The sequence below is a fragment of the Mauremys reevesii genome, linkage group 2 (genome assembly GCF_016161935.1).
Source record: "Mauremys reevesii isolate NIE-2019 linkage group 2, ASM1616193v1, whole genome shotgun sequence".
Lineage (NCBI taxonomy): Eukaryota > Metazoa > Chordata > Testudines > Geoemydidae > Mauremys > Mauremys reevesii.
The window spans coordinates 220,000,057-220,027,318 of record NC_052624.1 but is presented as its reverse complement, the minus strand read 5'-3'; the positions used below and the strand labels follow the sequence as shown (position 1 = coordinate 220,027,318).

Here is a 27,262-nt window from a genome sequence, read left to right as displayed (position 1 = left end):
TTCACACAGGGCCATCATCTAGACATGGGGCTCTAATTTTTAGAGTAAAGCAGAGTGCCACTGGATTGTAAAGAAAAGCAATGAAAAGTAAAGTAACACATCTTTTAAGAGTAGAATTTTTCCTTTCCCTCAAATACCACACTGATTGGTGCCTAGCAGAGATTTTGCAGAAACACAGGCAATTTAGAATATTTAAATCCAACTGCCCACACAATCGAGTATTTAGAAGTATAAATTATCTAATTTGTGCCTGTAATTTCCAGGTGCAAAAAATGTAGTCAAAGGTATGGTAACATTTGAAATCTGGTCCTAATTAATTTGTTTGAAAGGGCTTCCCCCTAATGATATGTACCAAATTGTATTATTACTTCTAGGCAAACCCTATGTCCGATGTGATATTTTTGCAATATATTAGGACAAATTAATTATCTGTAGAATTCCAAACGCAAGGGATCTGCTTTCAGCTAACCTGAGTGAGGAGACACAGAATGGTGTGGAGTAAACAGCACACATAGTCACACCACCACTGCACAGTGAACAGAGCAACAGGGAATGATGCCTACTATTTTAGGAATCTTGAGAGTAGAACATTGTACAAAGAAAGTGAGCTTTGTGTTCTAATTCAAAAGTTGCTACTATAATGAAGTCATATGCTACATTTCAGACATAATACCACATAACTGCGTTAGGGTCTGATCCAACATTCCTGGATCAGGCACTGTCTGCATCAGTTTTCAGGTAAAGGACACTATTTCATTTCACTGTCCAGATAAAAGTCAGGTGAATCATAGGATAGCTAGACCTTCCCTCTCACCCCATCTCCAAGGGCTCTACTCTGCCACACATGTCTCGGGTAGTACAATACTTAAAATAGTGCCATTGATTTCACTGGGAGTGAAGTGTTAACTTAGGATAAATAAAGCAAGCAGAAGCCTGCCCTAAAACTGAATATGAATTTATAAATCCAATGTCACCACTTGGTCCACCCCTACTTCCTCTTAGTTGAAAACGTTTTCTGAAATTAAACATTTTAATCCTGTATAATTATGCATGTGTTTTTAACAGTAACACTGGAATGACTTCACCGAAAGGGTTTTTCTATTTGAAGTGGCACTGACATATTTGCAAGGTCAGACCTAAATGGAGGAGTAATGCTTACCAGTAGGAACATTAAAGTCTAAATGCCTGTTTTGACTTATTAATGAAATGCTCGGTTGCAAAAATAACAGCTTCCTGAATATCTGGGAATCAGCTATGGAAAATTGAACTCTAGAAGCCCCCCATTTTCACATGCGTGTTACAGTATGTTAACTAAAATACAATGTCAGATTTATGCTTGAGGGGACATTGACTCCCCTCAGTCTTTTCCCATAAGTGAATCCTCTTCCACAACGAAGACAGGTGTTCAGTCTCAGACTACATTATTTCTACATGAGCTAGTTGCATTTGTTGGTTGGCACTTTTAAAGAACGATCCTGTTCCCAATGAACTCAAACGTCTGGGCTATTCATTAGATGCACGACCAAGAGCTGAAATATTTTGGTGTAATCTTTCCTTTCCCCTTTAACTTCCATTTCACTATATGCATACAGATAAAACAGGTTCTATTAAAATGTTTAAGTTCAGTTAGACTCTATTAGCCTCTCTAAACCAAATCCCTTTAAAAAAAACCCACTATCTGAATTTTCTAAGAGAAAACAATATTTTGAGGGGATAGATATTTATCAAATCCTTCCGCCATTTAACTGAGATAAGACCAGGTCTAAAAAAAAAAGTAGATTGACATTACCTCCGATTATTTATATTTAAGTACAATGAAGTTCTCTTTACTGTAAAGGCTTTGAATGAAAACAGGACATTTATCTAAGTCGTTAGCTATTAACTACCATATACATTAAAATACTAATCGTAGATGTAAGGGGCTATGAAAGTGAAAAAATTTATTATTTTTCCCTTTATTTGTAAAAGGTGCAAAATTAGTCTGTACAAAACCCAAATTCCATATGTATAAAACTGAACAGTCACAACATTTAAACAGCATCGTGAACTCTTCCAGGAGCTGATAAATTACAGTCCAACTGTGCAGCTATCTGAAGTTTAAATAGTTTTAATTTTCAGAATTGCACCACTTGGGGATCAGATGGAGAGCTGTCTTTCAAACCTTGAGTGGGTCTCTGTCACCTGTCAGTTCTCAAGATTCCAATAAATTACATAAATAGGAGCAAAGCACACACCCTTCCGTACAAGGCTTCCCATCACCGGGGAGTCCGCCACAGACTCACAGCTACTTCGCACCGCGAGAGCGCTGGGAGTGACCGTGTCTATTAGGCGTCTGGGTAAGTGCAGTAATACACAGCAGTACTCGCATCCGAAACCACCGAGGAGAGGGGCCCGTGGGCGTCTGGCGCGGCCAGGCCGGCGTCGTGGCCCGGGAAGTGGAGCCCTAGCTCGGGCTTGCAGGCGAAGTGCAGGTACTGCTCGAACTCGGTGCGATCCACGTCGCCCAGCAGCTCGTCCTGTGACAGGTGCTCCAGCGGCTCCCTGCACTGCTGCGCCTCGGGCGGCGGCGAGGGCTGGCAGGGCTGCGGCGGGAGCTGGGGGGCGGGCCGGGCCGGCGGGCGGGCACAGCTGCCCGTAGTAGGCGTGCAGGGGGCCCTGGCAGCCCAGCAGGCTCTGCAGGGAGCTGAGCTGCCCCAGCGGCTCGGCGCGGGGCAGGTGCCTGCGGAGCGCGGCGCTGGCCTGGCTCTCGGCCCCGTGCGCGGGGTACTCGGCCGCGGGGTAGCCGTAGGGCGCCAGCTGACACTCGTCCTGCAGGGGCGGCGTGAAAAAGGCCGCCTCGCTCTCCGCCGCGTCCAGCGGGGATGGGTCCGGGGTCGGCAGGTTGTAGCCGTCGAAGGCGGCAGCCAGGGGCTGGCAGTCCCGGTAGTGGCCCAGCGCCGGGGGCAGCGCGCTCTGCACGGCGGGGTAGCCCTGCTCCGGGTAGGGCAGCGCCAGGCTCTCCACGCACATCCTGCTGCCCTCGCTGGCCAGCCCGGCGCCCGGCGCCTCCGCCAGCCCGTGCGCCAGGAAGCCGCTTTCCACGCGCTTCAGGCGCTTCACCTGCTTCCGCCGGCGCGGCCGGTACTTGTAGTTGGGATGGTCCTGCATGTGCTGCACCCGCAGCCGCTCCGCCTCCTCCACGAACGGCCGCTTCTCCGCCAGCGACAGCGCCTTCCAGGCCTTCCCTGCGGGGCGACAAACCGCGTAACCCTGCGGCTCTTCCGTGCGCCTCCACCCAGCACCTGGCCGCCCGCGCCCGGCCGCCTCCATCCCCCCAGTGCGCCCCCACCCAGCCCCCGGCCGCCTGCATCCGCCCCCACCTGCCCCCCTCCGGCGCCCGGCCGCCCCCGGCCGCCGCCATCCCCCCCGTGCGCCCCCACCCAGCCCCCGGCCGTCTCCATCCCCCCAGTGCGCCCCCACCCAGCCCCCGGCCGCCTGCATCCGCCCTCACCTGCCCCCTCCGGCGCCCGGCCGCCTCCATCCCCGGTGCGGCCCCAACGCCCGCCCGGCTCCACACCCCGCTACCCACCCGGGGCGCCCCCACCCAGCCCCCAGCCGCCTCCACCCCTCCCCTCTGGCGCCCGGCCGCCTCCACCCCTACTCACCCCGGGCGCCCCCACCCACAGCCCCGGCCGCCTCCATTTACCCCACCCCCCGCCTCGCGCTCCCCTCGCTAACCCAGTCCCCGGGCGAGAGGCACTGGCCACTCCTCCCATACCCTCTGCCCCAGCGCACCAGCCCCGGCTCCAGTCCTCGCCCGCGGGGCAGGTACCAGCAGCACTCGGTAACTTTCTCTGCGCGCCGCTCGCAGAGGGCGGGGACCCTCCCCCACTCCCCAGCTCCGGGCCGGGCTGGGGCAGGTGGGTGGAGAAGCCCCCCCCCGGCCCGGCTCAGGGCCCGGCTCACTAGCGGACACTCACCCAGCATCTTGCTGAGCTCCGCGTTGTGCAGGTCCGGGTTCTGCTGCGCCAGCCGCTTGCGCTCGTCCTTGGCCCACACCATGAAGGCGTTCATGGGCCGGCGGATGCGGGACTCGCTTTTGGCCCGGCTGCTCGCAGCCCCCGCCGGGGCCGCCTCACTCTTCACCTTGGCGTCTGCGAGGGGGCTCAGGGTCTCTGCCCACTGGCAGGGGCCCAGGGCCGGCATCATGATGGGGAGCGAGCACCTTGCCTGCGTCTGGTCGTCGCTGCTGGCGTAGCCCGCATCGGGGCTGCTCATCTCGGGGCAGCCGGGCCGGAGCCACCGGGAGGAGCCGGCCTGACCCGGACCCGCCTCCGACCCCTCCCCGGGCAACAGCTGGCAGGAAAGGGACCGTCCGCTCCGAGCAGCCCCCTCTCCCCTGGCTCGGCTGGGGCAGCAGGGACAGCTCCCCGGGCAGGCTGGGCGCGCGGGGCTGGGCGCGGGGACGCCGCTGATTGAAGCAGGGTCTCCAGTGAGGGGTGTCACAGGCTCACTGCTGGCAGCTGTCAGAGCGCGGCCCTATTTACCCAGAGCCGCGGCCAATGGCGGGGCGGGGGCGGGGTCTGGGCTGGGAAGGTGACCGGGGACTCGATGCTCCGAGCGGGGAATGGAAGAGTCCCAGCCCCGCCCCTTCCAGCGACTCTTTACCTGTGCAGGTTACAAGACAGACAGCGCCCGGCGGGGACGGATTTTTCCAGGATTCAGATCAGAATGGGAGGGGAAAGAGCGCCTATGGGTATATGCTCTATATTGTGAGAAATCCCTTTTTTAAACTATATAAACTCATTTGTAACCCAGTTGAATGTATCCTAGTAATAATTATTATGTTGCCGATGGCTTGAACTGGGACCAAACAAGAGCAGCACCTATTGGATAGGCATTGTACAAACACTGAATCCTAAGTGCTCCCCAAGAGTTTGTAATATAAATAGTCAAGAGAGAGAAATATTAGGAAAAGGGATATACCATAAAAGCAGAGCCATCAATATGATGGCACAAACTTCATGTTAGCTCCACCATTTTAAAATTTTAGGTCGGGTTTGGGTGGGAGGGGATTAGCTAAATCATTAGCAAAACTTGATACCTCTTTTCTCTAAATTTCGTAACTAGCACAGAAATTTCCAGCTTAATAGGGAAGGAACATCGTTCACATGTAGGTTTAAGGGGCATCTCAGTACTTTGCATCCAATGAATAGCTCATTATATTAAAGCCTGTCATCAATTTTTCCTTCTTGTAAACCGTACAAACAGATTTTCAGTGATGTGTTTCCAATACATACAGCCTGGACGTGGTAATATAACGCCCAGTACTTGTGTTCACTTTACAATAATCTTTTCACCTCATAGATGCTTTGAGTATTTAAAAGTATGGTGAACATACCATGCTCCTAACATGAATATATGAGGTAAACAACTGTGAAGTAAATATACATCGCTGGGTATTTTGCAAAGATAAACATAAAATCAGATCACATAGAGATATATGAACTATATTTTATATAACCCTATAGAGTGTGTGTTCATGTGGCATATAAGGTCATCAAAATTACAACTTTTTCATAAAACCTCAGATTAATGTTTGCATTGTTATATGGCGCTATTAAATGCATGAATGCTTATCTTAGAACAGCGCCGAGCTTTAAACATAAGATCAAAGAGGCTTATTTGGTTAAGGACACCTTTGTTTGGACAACAGCTACAGGCAAATAATCTCACACTACACGATCCTCTCCTGAATTCATGAATGAACTCAGCCTCGCCTTTAATGAAATCCAGCGTTTTATTTCATGTTTCCTGTAAAATAAGAATCTATTCCTTTAAAATTGAAATATCTAGTAGAGATTCATGAAAGCAATGCCTTGAGATGCCCTACTGTGACCGAAGTAACTAACTTTTGTGATTGCCTTTTGGGCCCATTCTTGGTTTTGTATCCCCTTTTCAAAAGCCATAGAAATGCTTAGATTTCTCGTGTATCTGTTATAAATTATTGTGTTTAAATCCTAGTGTTAGGACGTTGTGTATTTCCCTGTCGCAAAGATTCCAACCCGTTACCAAAGGGCTAGTTTCAGTAACATCCTTACAAAGAAAAACACATTTTGGGCTTTCCCCCATCTGAATGTTTGTTCGAGCCGAGAAAGTTTGGGAACGGAACAGACAAAACTGAGAAGTATCAAGGGCAAGATTTTAAATGTATCTCTGTCTCTCTGGCTTGTGTGGGAGATGCTACAAAAATTGTTACGAAAATAAGCTGCTTTTTATAAATAGCCGCAAACTGGCCCAGTACCAAAATAATCTTTCCACATTATATATTTAAAATTAGCTTTAAAATAAATTCAGTAATCTAGATATTTTAATTTTGCCCGCAAAAATGCATTATTATAGTATAATTGATTACAACAATCAGAAACGCCTATTAGAATTAAATTTTCAAGGGTTCAAATAGAAATAGTGTGTATTGCACTAACTCCCATACTCTTTCCTTAAGCCTTTCTCTCTTCGTGTTTTTTTTTTAAATATGGTCATCATCCATTTGTGGCTGCGGCTTTAATATTGTGCCCAGTCTGGATGTGCTGGTGACCCTGGACCCCTCAGAGTCCTAGGCTAGGGGTTTAGTAGCGCTCAGCAATGAGTCACATATTAGTGGAGTACTGGAAAAAAATGGGCGAAAGATACCTTTTATCTGGATTAAATTAACGAGACGGGAAAATGTACATCCCTTTCATTGCACATTGGTGAATATTCGAAGTAGGAGTGGAAAGCAAGATAACTTAAAATTAAAAGAGAAAGCGAACTATTAGCTCCCAACTGATCTGCCGCTGATTGTATTTCGAGGGCTGATTTAAAACCTATCGGCGTGAATAGACTTTCATTGACTTCGGATCAATCCCCCGCTGCATTGGGGCCCAGTCCTTATGATTTAGTTCAGACAAAATTCCTACCTTCTGCAGGATCTGACCCCTGGAAGAGAGTATATTCAAGCAATCCTTTTCAAATTAAAGGACAGCACAAGTACTTTGGGGAACATCCAACTTCAAGAGGAAGAAATTCTGCGGAGCAAACATTTTAATAGCTCTGCAAATTTAGTGAATGACTATATATAAAATTCACGCCAGCATTTCTGCAATTTCTGCAATTCCTATGCTGCAATTTCTAGCATAGGCGAAAACGTCTTTTCATATAATGAACATGAGGTCGTGAAATAAACAAACCGCCCCTGACTTTGCTTAGGAGATTTGTGCAAACAATTTCTACAGCTCGTTGATCTGGGATCAAAGGGAATATAAAGTGTGTTTTGAATCCAAGCCGAGAAAGTAAAAGCTTGCTGATTTGTATGGAAAATTTGGCAGTGTGTGACCCTTCCAGTGCGTTTGGTGTCATGGATAGATTATCCACCCCCAGCCCCCGTTCTGTTTGACTGTGTGCATGGTTCATTCCTGAATTCCAATCCCAACCTATTTACACCAAACCATCCTGACGGTTGAGATTGAATTGAATTAGAAAACATCAAGTTGTGCCCACTGCTAAACTTCGTTTTCCTTAGGAGTTACTAAAGCAGCCTCTACTTGTGACTATGTATGTGTATCCCAAAACCTTCATCCTCACGCGAACCGGGGGCGGAGACTTGGGGGGGGGGTCATTCGTTAACTTTCCCAACCTAACAATGCCACTGAGAGTTCAGCTTTCTGATTTATTGACCTTTTAAACTTGCGAATATAAAAGTGTGTGTGAGGTAACGAACGGGGATGGGGGGATTCTTCAGCAAAGATGTGTTTCTATTTCAGTTCTATTACAAAATGTGGTGTTGGAAGTGGTGCTCCCAGCGTTATCAGAGTCGACCACAAATGCCACATGAAAAGCAGCAAACATCCGGAGGGTTTCCTGCAAATCGCGCTGTTTCTCAAGACAAGAACTTTGTGTGCGTGCGTGCGTGTGTGTGCGTGTGTGTGTGTGTGTGTGTGTTTAAAAGGAACAATCGTGCACCTCGGTACAGCACTTACAGTCGATGCTCACAGCAATCAAAGCAACACTGCCCGAACATACTGCAACGTAGAGAAATGCCATTTTGGGGTTGTCAAGTTAGAAAAATAAGAGGGGAAGACATAAGAATGTTAAAATCAAAACTACAACCATTTGTTCTTTGCTAACCAATGAATAAAGCAGTTGGTTGGTGTGTATCAGTTTAAACTACCAAAGGCGTAATCTCTCTCACACACAGACACACACACACACACAGAGACACCCAGGAGCTGTCTGTCCATATCCGTATATAGCTTCTAGAAGGAACGCAGTAACGCAGGGCTTGGCCCTTTGTATGAATAGACAATAGCTCGGAGAACAAGCTAAAACAATAACGTCCTTGCACACATACAAGTTTGTTGGGTGTGGGTTTTTCCCCTTTTCTTTCTAAAAGAAAGAAACCGTCTCCCCTTCGGGCTGGGAAGGAAGGGCCTTTGCAGAGTGTAGCAGGGTGCCGCGGAGGGACTGTCTACGCCCCAGGTAAGCGCACTTTCCCACCCCAGCAAGGACCGGGCTTGCCCCCAGGTACACTCATCAACGTGCCTTGTTACAGCGCTGCCCAGTGCAAAGTGCTCTCGGAAAGCGGCTCTACCGGCACTCTGGGGCGGACAAGCCCCGAGCCTTGCGGATCGCGGTTCGGGCCCAGCAGGTACATCAGCGCCCCCACAGCAGCCGCCGCCGCCAGAGCTCAGAGCTCCAGGAAGCCGCGGCTGGGAGGGCGACGTGCTCAGGCGAGGGGAGGCTCATGCTGTCTCGTCCCTCTGTGCCCCCCGCTCCCCCCCGGCGTCGCTGCCGCCCTGGCTCTCTGGTTCCGGGCAGGACTGGCCGCTGCAGCCCGCGCCCGTAGGCTGGGAAGGAGGAAACGCGTTGTTTGTTCCCGCTCCTCCGCCCGGCCCTCGCCGCGGGGCTGCAGGGTTCTTCCCACCCGAGCCCCAGCCGGCGCTGCCTTTCCCTGAGGAGCCGGGGGCTCGGCTCCGGCCCCCTCTCACTCTGGTGTCACCACTCCCTTGCCGTCCCTCAAGCTGCTCCCGACTGACACCGGTGTGAGTCAGAATCGGGTTCCCCCGGGGCGAGGCACTGAGGAGCGGAGACCCACCCTAGCTGCAGCTCCGCCAGCCCCTAAACCAGGCTGAGCCTTCCCAAGGCCGGAGCCGGCCCAGAGGAGAGCTGCGCCCTTCTGCCGCCCACGCTGCGGCTCCCTGCCAGCGAGCCGCTCTCCTGCCTCCCAGCTTTAATATAAGCTACCCTCGCCTGGCCAGTTCTCTGCAGTGAGGCTGCTGTTACCAATTGGCAAGTTGCAACCAAACACATTGGACCAGATTTCGATTGCAATTACTGCGGTGTAAATCCAGAGAAAATCCACTGACTTCAGGTGGATTCCTCTGGATTTACACCGGCCCCTCCTTGCTACAATCTGCCAAATCCAGTCACACATTAGCCAAGTGTATGTGTCCCATCGGATTTGGTGATGCACCACGAAGATGAATATAATAACCCCCTTCCTCCTCTTGGTAGCATTACACTCCTTGGCTGGTAAAGGCAAGGAGCAGATTTTGGTGGGAAGTGATTTTCTGGAAACCTATTTTGATCAGCTGAAGTCAAATCTTGGGCATTTTGGAAGACTTCAGGTGCCAAAGAGCTTCTCCCTTTTTCTCTGGAGATTTGATAACTTTATAGTCAATCGATTTTTATTTTTAAAATGAGGGGCACCAGGTACCTTTTGAAGAAGGGGGTTGATAGAAGGGCTAGGTCCAGGCATTCTAAAGCAGAGATAGGACAAAAGAGAGAATTTTTCCCTGAGATCTGAGGAAAAATTTTCAAGTGCCTAAATGACTTAGCAACCTAAAGTTCCACTTTCAGAAGTGACTTAAGTGCCTAGATTAATGAGAGTTTTATGTGCTTTTGAAAGTTTTAGCCCTGATCAATTATATTTAAAGCCAAGTATGTATTGTATTTGGAGCCAAGGTAGCTCCATGTAAGTCATTGTCAAAACTGTAATTCACTTAATTGTGGGCAGGATCAGGCCCAGAACTAGCAACTCCAAGTTGGTGACAGATACATCTAGTCCCAAGGCCCATCCTTCGTTTTATTCTTAAATGTACCAGTTAGCTCATTCTTGTTCAATCTGACTACATTTTGTAAACTTTCCTTTACCACTGTCACCCCACTCTCCTTCAATTTGGGAACTGGTCTTTGAAAGACTGAAAGGTAATGGAAGATTTGGGGCCCATGCAGAATGTTACCATCAATCAACTTGTATTTTTAAATGCATTTCTGCTTCTGAAAATTAGATTTCACACTCAAACACACACTAAAAATGGTTATCAAAATGGACGTATGTCTTAATTTATTAGCCAGCCCCAGTTTCACTTAAACAAAGCTGTGAAAGTTAGGGATTTTAAACATTATTATTCTTAATATATCATATAAGTCATAGGCATTTGTGCATAATACAATAAATAAATAATTTTTAAAAAACACAACTCCAAAAAACAGTCACAAATTTTAAAAACAAATTAAAAGCCACAAGAATAACCCTCCCCTAGAATCAGTTACACCTTGCAAATCACCACCCAGTAAATATTAGTTTAAAAAAACCCACATGTATGGCCATATTCTGCTTGTACTTATACTGGTATAAATCTGATGCCAGTGGAGCTACTCCAGATTTATGCAACTGTACCTACAATCAGAATCTAGCCCATGTAATAGAACTTTTTGAGTTAACAAATTGTTTAGTTTATGGCTTAGAGAAATGGAATTCATATAACTTTGTGAAAGTGAAAAGTTGATCCGGATTCCATTGATAAAGAATATAGTGTAAGGTCTATGCTATCAAAGAGGAAACTAATTTCACTCAAAAGTCACAAGAATGAATGTTCTACAAAGTTCACTGCAAGGTCTGCTGTACTATTGATAATCCTTTACTGTATGTTTATCACTGCTTTCTTTGGTAGACAGTGACACTTTTACAATATATGTTAAGTCCACTCTGCTGTGTCAAAATGAAATTTTCAACTAATACACAGGGGAAAAGGAAATGTGTTTTGAGTGAAGTAGCTGCCATTCTATTATGCAGTTATTTAAATTACAGAACAGGTGATCTGCTGCTAGTATTTTAACTGAAGTTTGTAAGTGATACCAAAAAAATGCAAAATTTGGGATCATTGGTTCAAATCTTTAGATGGTTTACCATCTTTTTTTGTTGTGATAGTCACTAGGACTGAGCATGGGATCAGAAGAAAAAAGAATAGCTCTAAACCTTCAAAGCTAAAACAGAAACAAATCTTTCTATAGTTTGGATAGTACTGAGATTGAAAAATATTTTTCATTTTCCAATAAACCACTGCTTTCTTGGTTCTAAAAAAGTGCTGAAATACAATAATAATAACAATAAAAGATTTTCTGGGGTATTTCTTGGTCAGAAATTAGAAATATTGGAAATCTCACCAAAAAAACATGTCTTTACATTTGCAGACGAGCTATGTATACCCAAGAGATTTGGACAAGAATCCATTTAATGCTGTAGGTTACAACTGAAACCCAGAACAGGTGCACCATGGTTGAGAACATTTTGCTTTTATGTTGTGATTCCACTGAGTAATTTAAACCATTCTGAGCCCTTTTCTATATCTAAAGAATTAAATATAGGAGTATGAAAAATCAGAAAGATGTTGAAATTATGAAATTTTCTGTAGTTTTTGGTAGTTCTTAAGTATCAATAAAGTTAATTTCATTTTACTAACTTCAATATAACTCCCAACTAATAGTTTCCAACTTTTAATGGTTATAGTGAAATGATACATATTGTTAAGAAGGGAATATACATAATTGCACACGAACTCTACTTAAACAGTAAAATTGATCACATTCCCATTACAATTGCCAAATTCCTACTGATCTCCATGGCCAAACATCTACTGACTTCACTGGATGCAGAGTCAAGCCCAATGTTTCTTTACAAAGAACCCAACATTATTTGCAATGTTCTAAGCATCGTCAAATTTCATTGTCAGTTGGAGCTGAGGCAACGCTACACCTCATAAGATCATGCCCAAAGCAGCCAAAAAGTCTCTCAAAAAGAGTAACAACAAGAGTAAGCTTCCAAAATAATTTGGGCCATTGAGGTATTTTAAACTAGTCACTCGTTAATTGGGTTTTAGATTTTTCTAGAAATCTGGCTGAAGTTTGCATCTAGTTCCCTTCCAGGATCTATTTGTGTTTGAAGAAAGTCAGGGGGTTGAAAAACCCCTGTGTCCACTCCCTCCAACATCACCTTTCATATCTGCACAGTGCTCTTTGAAGGGTGTTTGCAGAAGGGATGAGACAGCAATTATCACATGGAGCCATAAGCTAGAAAAGAGGAACATAAACAAAACCCACTCATTAGCTACCCAGAGAAAAAAAAGAAAGATAGATTCCTCCACTCCAAGTGCAAATAACCTGCAAGTAGATTGTCTTTACCCAACTATCTTCACTCAGTTTACTAATTCCAACAAGATAGGCTGCCTGGCTCAAGATGAAACTACTGTATTATCCTCAGTTCAGAGGCTAAGCACACAATTCACTGGACTTTCAAGTTCTGGTGTTTTAGGCTCAGATCCAATGGTGTAACAAATAAAAATGAATTTGCTGTCAACTTCTGGTCCATACAGAATATAAGTCTAGATCACAAAACTGAACAATTTAGAACAGTTGGTAGTAGAGGTCCCATTGTCACAGATCCAGATGAAGTGGCTTTAGGATAGAATTTACCCAGTGCATATGTGAGGTATGGCTAAAACTCAGCCCTACATCATAAGACCTGGGGCACTTTGGATTCACAAAGCAAGGGAGGTAACTATAGCATTTTAGTCTTTGGCAGTATAGTTGCCATAATATACATGCTATGAAGAGCAGAGCAGATCTCTACCAATTACTTCAAAGCATCATGCTGTAAACACAGGAAGAAAATAACGCCTATAAGCATGAGATCAACTGAGTAATGTTTATAACGATTCATTTGGCCAGGTAGTGCAAAGCATGGTGGTGAGTTAGTGATGTGAGAGCTGAAACTGAAAAGCATCAAACTCATCTCATGTAGGGCCCAAACATCTATCAGATGCTCCCTCCAAATCTCCCATGCCACCTAGGGGAAACTGCTCTCCATTTTAGCCTTCTGCTCAAGCTGGGGAGACTGCCAGCAGCAGCCCATCTCAGCAATCAAAGAAGATGCATTCCCTCATATGGTAGTTGATAGTAATGTCACTTTAAAGATGCTCTGAAACCATAAGTCCTGTATATTAATCTAGACAGACAGGTAGACAAACCATTCAGCCTCCACCAGAGGGAGCCCACTGCCCCAACAAACTAATCACCCCACAGACAGAGACCACAGTATGACCAACGAGCTACCAGCAGAGGCCACAAAGCAACCTATCTATAACCACTATTGCTGCTGAGCAACAGCTGCCAGGTACAGCCACCATGTAATAAAGTATTGTGGATGGGGAAGCACTGCGTTTGAATAATAGGAATAGATTGATGGATGTTGGTACCTATTGAAGCACAGGGGATAGGTGGGTGTGGGCCCACCCACACCTAAATGCTCTTCCCCCAGCTTATAGAGAGGAGCCACCGGACCCAGGCATCAACTAGTCATATGGGACAAGAAATGAAAAACCAGGTGCAGCCTATATTGGTGAAAAAAGTGTTTTTATAGCAGTATAATGGTGTCTACACTAGGGCTTTTGCCAATATAAAAATATAATTAAAAAAATCTAACTGATATTATATTGGCAAAAGTTTCTTGTGTAAACCTAGCACGGATACTTCTTTGTTGTTGTGTGTTGGGATTTTGTTTGTTTGTTTGTTTAAAGCAGTGGTTCTTAACCTTTACTGCAGCCTGCACCCCTTTGGTTCTCAAAATATGTTCTTGCACCCCTACAATTAGCTTAAAAACTTGAAATAATTTTTTGTTTGTATATTATATTGTTTGTATATTACAGTAATCGTTAAAAATGTATAATGTTAATAAATACGTAGGTTTGATGAAACAAAGTAGTTGAACTTACGTTCCTGTGCTTAATTTGTATTTTTGATGATTTACCTTCTAAAAAAATCTGGCATGTCTCGCACCCCCAGAAAAGGCATCTTGCACCCCCAGGGGGTGCATGCACCTCAGGTTAAGAACCACTGGTTTAAAGAATGATCGGCCATAAATGCCCATTTCTTAACTAATTATTAAATAACATATTTCTTTAAGGTCTTGTCTACATATTTTGGGATTCAGCTACAGCTGACCAGCAGCCAGTGTAGCTGCACCAGCACAAACCTGCAACATAGACAAGTAAAATCACAAACTTCATTGGTTAAGTTTACCCCAGTTCCAAGCAAAAGTAAGCTTCAGCAGTGCAGATCATAGCTTTCCTTGTGTGTATCCCAAGTCTGCATCAGTGCCACTACCTCTGTTGTTGGCCACTACTGGCTGATGGTCTAATTCCAAGTACTGACAAGGCCTAAGAAGCAAAAGAGAGTTGGTTCTCAAGTCCTTGGGCAACTATTGCACAACTATACCTAATTCTTAGGGTTTACTGTCCAGACCAAAGCCCACGTAGCAACTCTAAAATACAACACTAGCCAAAACTCACTTTAAGTGTTGTTATAATTAATTCAGCTCTACAGCCATCTTTGGAAAGGTGCAATAGCAGTTAAAATATATGTAGCTTTCACTCATTTCCACCTTAGCTGCCCTACCAACTTTCCAATTCTTTTGAGTTTGGGCCCTATGCTGTGCTACTATCTAGCCAGTGCAATCAGTCCCTCACTTTCAGGAGCACCAAATTCATCTGAAATTAAAACAAAAAGATAAGATAAAGTTACTTAGTTACTAAACCACATACAGATATGGGTAGAGAATGTGAAAAAAACATCGAACATTACTGCTTGTTAAGTTTAAGTCTATGGGCATCTCTCAAGTGAGCGCTTTTTATTGAGTAAATAAGATTGGAAATATTCGATGGACAGATTTTCCACTGAATAATTAAAATAGAGAACACTTGGGAGTTATTCTTACATTATAGCATCTATGACAATGATCCAAAGCACCATACTAAAACATTTACAAGCTCTATTATTTTGGACAATTCATGTAGCATATTGAGGTGTATTTCTGAGGGAAGTGGTGGAGGAGAATATGTCCCTAAAAGCATTTTCTGTAAGTTTTTTGGGGGGAAGGAATGTAAAGTGTCATTCTACTCTAAAAAGTGACTTTGTAAAAATGACATAATATCCATGTTTACAGTTTCTCAATTATTTTGGATCAAAACTGCTCAGTTTACATGTAGATTTTTATTCTAGCTGCAAGCCACACAAATTCAGCTTGAAAGTCAAGCTGGGTTCTTTACGATTCATGTACCATCAACAATAAAGATTCCAGAACAAGAAATAAGCGAATACTCTGTTGATGGTGCATGAGGCAAAATATATTTCAGCTTACACTTTCATAACGATGAGCTAGCTATTAAGACTGCTGTATGTACTGCTTCTTTTGAATCACAAAAGAAGGAGCAATATAATATAATATACTATACTATAATATAATATAATATAATATAATTAATATAATATACATAGTGTGTATATAAAATATTGTAGGCTTACTTAAAAATCTAAAACTAACAGTTGCAGGATTAACACAGACAACAGTAGTTCTAAGAACACCTCATTTATAAGATCAAATGCCTCTGCCTCTTTTGACAATTCATTCTGTACTAGGACGGGATAAATACCTCAAAATATATTCAAATATTTGCTCAAATACAAACTAGATTTCACTTAGGCTATGTTAAACACCTTCTATGTTCACTTTCTTCAAATATTGTAGTGAGCAAATTTATTGGCAGAAATGGTTGCAGAAACAGTGAATTAAACAAATTTTAGAGAATATTCATGAAAAGAGGATTCTGAATTCAAAGACAAGTATTACATCTGTTTCAAAGAGTTTAGTTCATCCAATTAAGGAACAGAAGCAACAATGAGACCCCTGTGCTGTGTCCATCAATTAAGCTAACCAAAATACCTTGAATTTAGAGTACTGAATGCTTGCAAACTACTTGCAAACCAACTACAGACTTGAAAATATTTGTAGACATCATTTGGCAAATAATTTCAAATGAACAGAATAATAAAACAGAAGCTGCTCATAAACAACTTGCAAATAGAAAAGTGGATAAATTAATCAAGTAAATTATTCCTCATAGATCCTTTGGTCAGCTCTCTGGAACACTAACAACAAAACATTGTAGAGAAATGCTTGGAGAGGCTATAGAGCAAGTTATGGGGAAAATTCTGGTGTTCTTATGCTATTAGGATGAAATCCTAGTACTACTGAAGTCAATGGGAGCTTTGTCATTGATTTCAATAGTATCAATAAAACTATTATGTGAGCAAAGGCGGACAGATTTGGCCCCACATTTATATCCCACTGAGTGCTATTTTGTAGCTAAAGTAGAAATTTACAATCTGACGCTTGAACTGTAGGTCCCACTAAACTTCAAATATGTCAAACATTAGCTGAAACTTGAGACTTGGTATTTTTATTTTAACTAATCACAATTTCCTTAAACTGAAAAAATATCTGTGCTGCCTATGGTTACCTAGAAATGATTAACACTTATGCCATTACCCATTTTCTCATTCATCACAATTGAAGTGAAATTATTTCCCCCACTACTAGAGATTTAAAATAAAAAGACTATCAAAAATTGCATTTGAGAGCTACTGAATTATAGGGCTCTTTGGAATCAGGTACCTTGATAAACACAAGTGGATGATTCACTGAGCAAGCCAGGTAAGAGTATCTGCCAGGCCTGCTATGTATGTACTTGACACAGGTCGTGTTTGTTGGATCAGACCCAGACTCACAACAAAGAGATATGCAATGATAAGAGAGGATCTATGAGACAAGGCTCAAATTTCCTCATACAGCACTAAAATAAAGAAATATTATAATGTTGCTGCAGTAAATAATTAGGGTGCTGTCACAGAACAACTAATTAAAAAAAATATGTACTATGCAATATTAAAATGTGTAGTTGCCTCAAATGGATCTTTTGATTAGAATAATGATGTTGTAAGGCAAGAGATATTGATTTCTGATGGCAATGGCTACACCGAAGCATGGATCCTTACCTGTCTGTAACTATACCAGATAAGTGTGTCAAAGCCTAGTTACACTTAACATGACTCTGCGCACAGTGTAGGTAGGGCCTAAGAAAACTATTGTCAGGTCAAGAGATCAAAAGCTGCCCCATGATTATTTGAAATTATACAAGGCAGATAAAACAATTCCTTTTTATGAGAGCATTTGATGCCAAAATAATATGAAAATGTTACTTTATTCAGTTCTCTGTATGTTAGCGAAACACATTTTTAGTAGAGAAAAGCCTATCATTCTGTTAAATATATTTTTGTAAAAAAAAAAAAGGACTGTTAAATACAATGATGTGATTAATCAGATACTGTACATTGGCACCAGAAGTAATTGGAAACCTCACTGCGAACATCACAAAGTGTTCAAGGTTATGTTTTAATTGGCTGCAGCCAGAATCAATAAATCTATCCTAGTTACTTTACTGTACGTGTTGTACTGGTTACTCACATAAATAGCACGACACACTAGTCTTAAGGAAAGTTGTCTTCCAAGAACCAATTTTTAACCACTATACTGTTGACATTTGAAACACAAAAGAAACCTGCTTATGTCCTAAAGTCGGATGCAGACTCAGATATATACATAATTTTTCTGACCATTTCCCAGAAAACAATCATTCCAACTGAAAATCTACCTCATGGGCTGCACAGCCAAAAATACTTAAAATAGGGGTTTTCACTTGGGGTTGGTAAACCACCCTGTTTTCCCCATATTGCTAAATGGGAGAGGTGTCCTGACTAGATCCCAGCTAGATTGGATAGGTATCTGAAGAGATGAGGGTCTTGTTAAGGACAAAGTTGAGAAGATGCTGAGGGGTACAGACCCTGCTCTGAGGCAGTCACACAAGCATTATATGATGACATCCAACCTCACGCCCTCCCTAAAGAAAGGCTAGATTAGAAACTCCAGGTAGCTCAGCCACCTATATCAGGTACTGGGGCATGATATCAAAGGAGGCAGAAACAAGTTTGCACATTCCCTACCTGATGTCCCAGCAGAGTGGCAAGTTCCTCCCTAGTGACTGGATGAGCCACACAGTGTGAAGACTTCTCTGAGGCGACTTCTCTGGAATGAAACTATAATTCAGAAAGAGACAGACACCAAATTCACTTAAATCTACCCCTCTCCTTCCAGGTAAATGAGGAGGTTCATGAAGAAAGAACCCATCATGACTCCCTCCAAACACAGCCTCCACATCCATCATCATAATACCACACACTTATACAGTATTTTTCACTTGTCAATCTCAAAGCGCTTCACAAAAGTTAAACATATTTTGCAGATGGGGGAACCTGGGACAAAATAACACTAACTGACATGCCCAAGGTCACACAGCAAGCCAGTAAGAGGACACAGCTCATATGTCTCTGAACCCTGTGACTTGCATTCCATGTATAGATCTGGGTGTTGGTCCCAGGCCTTCCTTCTCCCACCACCCCGGTGAAGCACCATGGAAGTCACTGCCTCATTAGGTCCTTCTGGCTGATTTTCTTTGACAAAAAAGATTTTGTTCTAGGATAGACTGGGCCTTAGACTTCACCAGGAGAAGGTTAGTAACAACACTGGTAATAATGATTTCAGTGAAGTGGAGAACGCAGAAGCTGGTAATCCAAGATAAAATTAAAGGAGAGGAAGTCAAACCAAACGGCAACCTTTACTTTTAACTTTCATTTTGGGAAATAATTTTTGGTATTACAGCAAAATCTGCTTTTCTTCTGAAGATGAATTTAATTAGTCACTTCTATTTTGACTAGCAGGAGACAATGAAGTGGCAAATCATTCAAAGACAATATACAAACTACTAATTGCTAAAATTGCATAAAATATTAGGATGTTAATGGAAAGTGTAATAATCTGGAGACTTTTCGGGTCTTCACCTTATTTGACAGTACCAAAGAATTTTTTAAGTAATATTTCTCTATAGCCTTGCTTATAATTGATCATTCCGTACCCTGCAGTAAAACCTATAGGGAGGAAATTTAGGTGATGAGTCCTTCATGGAGATTTTTTTTTTGTTTTGCTGATCCCTAGCTCAAGTCCTAGCCTCTCAAAGTCCTGTCCCAGAAATTAACATTGAACAAACAAATTAAACAAACTCTTCCTAAGAGCTTTTTCACAGTATAACAGGTTGAGGGCAGCATCCAACACATCAAAGGTCCTTTGTATGCTAATTTTATTTTTCCCTTTATATAGCAGCACATTTACCTACAGTTACAGTTTTCTGTGAGTGCAGTGAAGTGACTTATTAAAGTACTTTTGCAGTATCTGAAGAAATGACCTTTTGTGTACTGACAGCATGTGTATTAAAACGTGCATTAGTCTGACATAAGCAATAATTGTACCTAACTATTCAATTCAGTAACTGGTTGAATTTGAGTGTATAAAAAAAGCATAATTGCATGTGTTATACACAAAGGCCATGATTTTTCAGGGGTGGGAGGCGTTCCTAAAACTAGGCTTCTACATCTATATTTAGGCATCTAAATAAGTGGCCTGAATGTCTCTACATGTTTACAAAGTAGAGACAAACTAGTGTATAATGCATAATTAACTGTGACTTTTTATACATATTCAACTAATCAACGAGTGGATAAGGCAGGTCAACTTATACCTTTTATTAGATCAACGTGTTTTAATACAGTGTACACACAAAAATACTGTAGAATATAAAACCACTGTCAAAAACGGAAATTAAGAAATATTGCAAAAATGTTTTTAGTGTCCTGAATTTGGCTAACACATCATTTTAAGATCATTTGATAATATATTTTTTTTCATTTTTAAAGAATAAGAGTTTGGGCACTGGTGACCTGGACAAATTCCAATTTGGGTAATTTCTACTGCCTTGCTGTAATTTCATTTACAAAGAGTTATACTATTCTTCATGACTTTATGTTCTTAACAAAGGTGTAGTGTTGCTGCCCTCCATCAAACTGCAACTGTATTCCACCTGTATTTTTGTGGTCAGTAAAGTGATTCCTTTATATAGGATTTGCACAGGGCTTTGAAATCCTTCAGGATAAAAATTCCCCTATTACTGCAAATATTATTAGAGATATACAAGATATTTGCAATACAATTCAAAGATCATTCCGTACCCTGCAGTAAAACCTATAGGGAGGAAATTTACGTGATGAGTCCTTCATGGAGATTTCCCCCACATTGTCCCATCTTGAGTGAGAAAGCAGAGGAAGATTTGCTTCTGCTAGGAAAAAGACTGCAGGGTCCACTTCGTCCAAACCTGGAAAATCCCCACTGACTTGCATGGATTCTGGGAGCCCAGGATTCAATGGCTGCACCTGCTCTGACCTCTGAAGTCTCTCTGAGATCCTTGGCAGTGCAGCTTCATTGCTTCCCACTCTCATTTCCCAAGCTCACCTAGTCTTCATCCCTGGCATGTCCTAGACCAGACAGCATCCTTCATGGGCTTCAGAAGTTAAGTTTATAGTGCTGAAGAGATGGCCAACACTCTTCTCCAACACAAAGGTGAAAGCTCCATGCAGAGATGACTCCCTCCAGATGCAGATTTATTGGAGATGGCCTAAAACAAAATATTCAAAGGTCTAATTTTTATGAAAATGTTGGTGCCAAAATGGGACTATTTTCAGTGAGAATAAAACCATTTTAAGCAAAATTAGGTCTATATTTATGCAAAGTTGTTTTAATTTCTAAAGTGTTAATTTTCCTGATTTCATATGCTTTTATAGCTGGATTACCATTTTAATAACATTTGGGAAAGTGTAGGCTTGAAGGTTGGTGGTACAAAACTGCAGAAAGGGCCACCACAAAGTGTGAACAACTTTTCTGAAATTCTGCTTCACCCTTAATAATAAATATTGTTTAAACAGAGTCACAAGAAATATTTTTGCTATCTATATTGTTTCAGAATTTTACTGAAGTCACTGAGCTGATCTTCGGGTCAGTATTTCTTGCACAGATTTAGTAACAAAACCCCACACAGATTTCAAATAAAAATTTGACTCAAGAGGCAAGGAGAAGGTATGCAACTAATCTGTATCATTAGAAAATATCAGAGAGAGCCTTCTTTTTGGGGGGAAATTAATGAGAAGGTTGTAGCCCAGCAATTTTCAGTTCATCTGGAGTTCTGAAATCAGTCTAACCCCTCACAATCTGATTTTCAGCCTGGGCCACAAACTGCATGAGTCAATGACCTCCTTGCAGACGAAAGTCAGATGTCCCTGTTTATTTCAAACAAAGCAGTCAGGGACCATGATGTTTCTGATTTACTGTATAGATCAGATCTCATCACAGCATTATCACTAGCTGTGCATAAAGGGAATGCTGTGTGTCAACTAGTATTTGAAACTGTGAGGAATGAAAAAGCCTATTTTTCAAATATTTTTCTGATTCTGATTCTAATCATTTAAACTTGAATCCAATCTTAAGAAAAAAAAACAAGTTTACACATCCTGTCAAGTTTTTTTATACATCTATAACCACCAAGTCCTACCAAAAAGTCATATGACTAGATTAGCCTGTTGCAATCCAGGATTTTAAAACCATGTTCCAATGAATAATTTGCTTCATTATCAGATTAGAAATCATGTGGCTAATATTCAGTGATTACACTAGGTGGAAGAGAGGGTGTCAGAAGATTTGTCTCTCACTGTTACTCCTGTTCATACAAGGTGAGATTTTCCTCATGAATTCAGCACAATTACTGATGAAGAATTGAGCCCTCTTTACTGGATACGTGGAATATATTCAGTTCTAGTAATATTGCAGATTATGTATTCCTTACGCCATCCGATCTTAAACCGAACTTCGCACCCCTTGATAATGTAAATTATTCCCTGATAACCAGAAACTTCTACACTTAACTCTGTACTATTCACTTTAAAAAAAATCATCTTAATACATTTTTAAAATCTGTTTGTTTTTAAACTCTCAAATCATGGTGCATTAAGCTTAGCTTTATCATGCCTCTTTTAGCAAACATTTGAACACAATTCTGCTCCCACTGACCTACATTATAGATCAAATCCCATTCACTTTGTTCACACAAGTATTCCCATTGGATTCAGTTGTCTAACTAGTGTGAGTACAGTGACAAAGATTTTGCATGATCAACTCATGCAAGTTATCCTTACAGTCAGGGGTGGTGGAACTAGGGGTGCTGGGATGCTGCAGCACCTTCTGGCTTGAAGTAGTAATAAAAGCCAAATATATGGTTTCCGCTTTCAGTGCCCCCATTATAAAAATCATTCCAGCAACCCTGCTTACAGCATGAAAAGAGATATGAAAGAGACAAAAAGAGAAAAATGGATGCTGTATATTGACCCTGCAATTTGTGCTGAGGTATATGACAGATCACAGGTGATTAACTTCTCTCTTAGCATCTCAAAGCAAACAAGGTTCTGCTTTAAGATATTCTGCTGTATCCTGGATTGCCCCTTTAACCCTCACCCTCTCACCCCCCAAAAACTTCACCAAAACCTCACAAAGGTAAATAGTTGGGACAATAGCCAATGAGGGCTGAATAAGTGTAAGAACATCAAAGCTTCTCTCAGGGAGCTGAACTACAACAGAGGCTTTGAACCTGGGTTAAAATGTCACAGAGGGGCTACCTGAGAACTGCATTTATCAGCTTAATTCCTTCAGAATCAACAAATAAACTTTGGGAGAAAGAAGATAAAGAAAAGTTGCAGAGTGCAGTAGGGTCAGTGTTTCCAAACACATTTTTGGTTCCTGAAAGTATATTTAAAGTTGCTCCTAGTAGTGTGCATTACCATATTGAAACCCCATTTAAAAATAATGAAAACTTGCTTAGCAACATAGCAAAAGGGTGCAATCATATTTGCTCACAAAAATATACAAAGCAAAAAAAGGTGCATTTTATGGAAATGCAGAATGTCAGCAAAAATGGTGGCATTATGGGGAAGTACACACCATCTTCCTACTTACACCATAACTTTCTCTTATTTAGAAGAATAAACAATGACAGACATTCCAATGTACTTCACATTATTCAGATTTCATATAAGAAAAATCATTAGCTGAAAATTAACTAACAAGCTAGCACTATCGCAGAAAATTCGTAGATTTCTAGGGCAACATTTTCAGCAATCAGAACCTAAAGTTGAGCTTCTAAATCCAAATTTAGGCAGCTAAGGCCTGGTTTACATAGAAAGTTGTACCATTTTAAATAAACCAATTTAAGTTAAATCAGTGCAACATCTATGTGTGTACAAGCCCTATGTAACTGGCATGATTTTCAGAAGTTCTGAGCATCCTGAAATTCCCAAAGGCCACAATGGAAGCTGCTGAGTGTTCAGCATTTTTGAAAATCAGATTTCTTACTTTAGGCGTCTAAAAAGGGATTTAGGAGCCTAGCTTCAGGTTCTTGGTGCTAGATTATTCCCTGAAAAATGCAATGTTCCAAACTCTGCCCCTTTCACACAGTGGAAGGATGGGCAGAAACAGCTCCAGCAATTGTTCCCCCTTTTCCCCCCATTTTGCATGATGTTGTCTGAACACCAGCAGATAAGAATACTGGCTTTTAGTGTACAATGAGGAGGGTGAGGAAAGGGAAGGTTAGCTTGCTCATGCTTCCCATAATTAGAAAGACCAAGAGCAAGAAAAGTGCAGTTCTTGACGTTGTTTGGGAATGTGCATTTGTAAATTAACAAAAGATGATTATTTTTAAAGGAAAAAGGAGGGGAAAACTAGTTGCATAAAGACAACATTTTAAAATTCAGCAAATATATGCACAGTATTGAACCTCTGGTCAGAAGACTTAATGGACAAAATTTTCCAAAGTGACTAGTGATTGAGAGGACCCAACATAAGACACATAAAGGGGTCTGATTTTCAGAGGGTGGATGTTCAGAACCTTCTGAACATGAGGCCCTTTTAAGATGACTCAAGCATGCACCCAAAACCTGAGGCTATGTCTACACTACCACGGTAAGTCGACCTATGCTACTCAACTCCAACTACGTGAATAATGCAGCTGGAATTGACGTACCTTAGGTTGAGTTACTGTGGGGTCTACACTGTGGGAGGTCAATGGGAGAGCGAACTGCAGTCGATCTGGCAGGTCTTTACTAGACCCACTAAATCGACCACCGGTGGATCAATCTCAGATTGTCGATCCCAGCTGTAGTGTAGACCTGCCCTCTGATACTCAATCACTAATTACTTTTGAAAATCTGGACAATATTCCCAAGTCTCAGGACTCAGCTCTACACTTCGATATATACATTCATAGTGCCAAAAAGTAGAATAAACTATTAATTGCCAGGCTAACAGCTATCTCTGTGCAAAACTGTTGCTTTACTGAGGCCTGGTCTACTTTGGAGGGAGAGGGGGGTTTGATTTAAGTTACGCAACTTCAGCTACGTGAATAACATAGCTGAAGTTGATTTACTTAGATCTACTCATAGCGGTGTCTTCACTGCAGTGAGTCGACTGCTGCCGCTCCCCCATCAACTGCCTGTGCCTCTCGCGGCGGTGGAGTACAGGAGTCGACGGGAGAGCACTTGGGGAATGCAATAAATCGACCCCTGCTGGATCGAACACTGCCTGCCGATCTGGCAGGTAGTGTAGACTACCCTAAGATACTGAAGTTTTTCAAAGAGAATTACACTAGATATGCATGTCTCAGACATCTGAGTCTCCAACTAAGGTGACACTGGGCTAAAATAGGGAAGTTTAAGCCTTATACAACAGTTATTATTCAACAAATATCTGGAGTGGGCATGCTCCAAACAAGTTTCTGGGATTCTGTTTATTTCACACCATTGCCGAGATAAATAACACATATGTTGCTCCTGAAGTATGCTCTATAAGGAATTGTTTGATTGCATGGTATTTTACAAATTCCAGTTATTCAGAGATAAAGTGCAAAATCCAACATGCAGTCATCTGTATTTGTTCTTAGAGAACTCTTGGTCCATATACAAATTAAGGCCCTGATCCTGTGAGGTGCGAGGGCCTTGAGCACGATTGGAGAGGTAATTGAAGTCAAGGGAGCTCAGCAATTCAGAGGATCAGGCCCTAACAAATTAGGGCCAGTATAAGGACTGCATGGAACTGTACAGCTCCTCCTGATTTGGGGTTTTGGGGGCCACTTCAGTACAGGATAGGGCAAAATGAGAGCTGCTCTAACTTGCACTTCTTGCTACCACAGCTCCCTTATAGGTGTTGCAGCAGTGAACAAGGCCAATGCAGAATTCTTTACTAAGGAACTTTTAAAAAGAGGAAAACAAGGATTTAATTTCCTTTGGAGAGAAATAACATTCACTAGATAATTCTCCCTAATAATAGTGGGGAATTATGGAGTTAGACTCATAGATTGTAAGAACTTTGGGGCAAGGATCATGCCAATCAAATAAAAATCAAGAATCCTTATTCATGTCTTTAAGCATTATTGCAATAAAAATATTATTACTACTACTGATATATTCCAACACACACACAGTGTTGGGAGAACAGATCCCCAAAGCATACCTCCATAAATAGCAGGGTTGCTGTATTTCTAAATATCGAGCAGTTTGAATACATGGTATGATTTATATTATTTAAAATCCCTGAAATTTACTCTTCCCAAATCCCTTATACATTGGGTTCTTTCAGAAAGACACCACTGAGCTTTAACCTGAGGAGCTTATGAATAACATCATATATGTATTGTTTGTATAATACCTGGCAACAAGACTGGATAGCAGCTCCAACCAGACAGTCTTGTGTAAAAGATAAGCAGATGTAGCCACACCTGCCTTTATACAGCAGTGGAATGCACCAAAAAGAATCCTGAAAGACTTCCGACATCATACATTTATCTGTTGATTTTGGAGCATCTATACCAATAACAGCAAAACACATTGCAGAGGTGCTACCTGCTCCGTCTGCCGTACTCAGTTATAAAGGAATGTTTTGCTTTTAAACAGAGAATGAATAAAATAAAAGGAAATGAAAATAAAATGTCATAATTAGTTCCAAATGATAAATTAAATTCCTTTTGTCCACTCATCACCAGCTACACAGAAGAGTTCATTTTATCTCAGTAACAATTCTAGGATGTTGTTCTGAATTTTCTACTTTTCTAATCCTTGAAAAGATGGAAACCGTCTTTGTATATGAAAAAAACAAAACTCTGTCAATACCAGTCCACAGATATTCCTGAATCCTAACCTTATCTCAGAATTTCTTAATTGCAATGTTATTTAGGGAAAACTGATCGTGAGTTATTAACCATTTTAAAGACAAGTAACATTTTAAATGGGAGCTCTGTCTACAAAGCAGCCAAAAGAGTACAAAATATCCTGTCTGAGTGACTGCTCGGGGAGGCAGCCATGGGCTGAGCAGCATCTGCCTCGACTTTCCAAAGCCTCAGGGTCAGCTACCAACTCTTAACATCACACCCCACATAGTGTAAAGATGTGTGAAGGGCAGAGGGAGCCGGAAGAAGCCCCAACCTCCCCGATTCCCATGTTCCTCCCCACATGAAAAACCTGGTGATTTAATCCTGAGTCTTGCAATATTTGGTTTTTTACTTAAAGCTCCAGCTCCTTAACACAAGTGATTACAAGAGAATCTGAGCTTTCGTTTATAAAACAAGCCCATTTATTGCCCTCAGAGTTGCAGAGAACAGCTCAAAAATATTCACCGATCAAGCGTGAAAAGAGAGCAAGCCAAGGCAGTGCAACATTCAGATTTTAGTCCTTTCTCCACACATGCTGTTCTCTCTCCTCTATAGAGGTCTCTAAGTTCCTGCACCTAATCACACCACCGCACTCCCTGCTGAGAAGTTATTTATTGTAATATCACTTCTATTACATTTATCTGAGATAGCAAAGTTAAACATGAATACCATAACCGGCTTACATAGCCAACATTCCATTATACCCCCATGCACTCTATAGCATCATATATATAACTTAACACCAATTCTTTTAGTTTTTAATTTACAAATTCTTAACTTGCTTGGCAATTAAGGTAATTTCCTCTGTGTTTGGCAGGCTTGTACGATACTAAGGCATGAAAGAAAGACTTGCATATACCTTGCAGGTGCTTTGATGTTGGAGCAAG

At 42.0% G+C, this 27,262-nt stretch overlaps 1 protein-coding gene and 1 long non-coding RNA gene across 2 annotated transcripts in view; both read right to left on the bottom strand.

Annotated features, from left to right (window-relative positions):
* Positions 1–1,156: 1,156 nt before the first annotated feature.
* LOC120398121 (transcription factor SOX-17-like) lies at positions 1,157–4,473 on the bottom strand. The gene is given in 3 exon segments (XM_039525175.1): positions 1,157–2,601; positions 2,603–3,224; positions 3,960–4,473. Coding segments are annotated over 3 exon segments (1,197 nt in total). The 5' UTR covers positions 4,258–4,473; the 3' UTR covers positions 1,157–2,324.
* Positions 4,474–18,188: 13,715 nt separating this feature from the next.
* The window catches only part of LOC120399015, a 138,787-nt gene continuing 129,713 nt past the window's right edge, over positions 18,189–27,262 (bottom strand). The window contains exons 3-4 of the long non-coding RNA XR_005594886.1: positions 20,588–20,750; positions 18,189–18,274 (exon numbers count right to left, since the gene is read on the bottom strand). This is a non-coding gene — a long non-coding RNA (uncharacterized LOC120399015). The remainder of the gene's footprint in view (positions 18,275–20,587; positions 20,751–27,262) is intronic.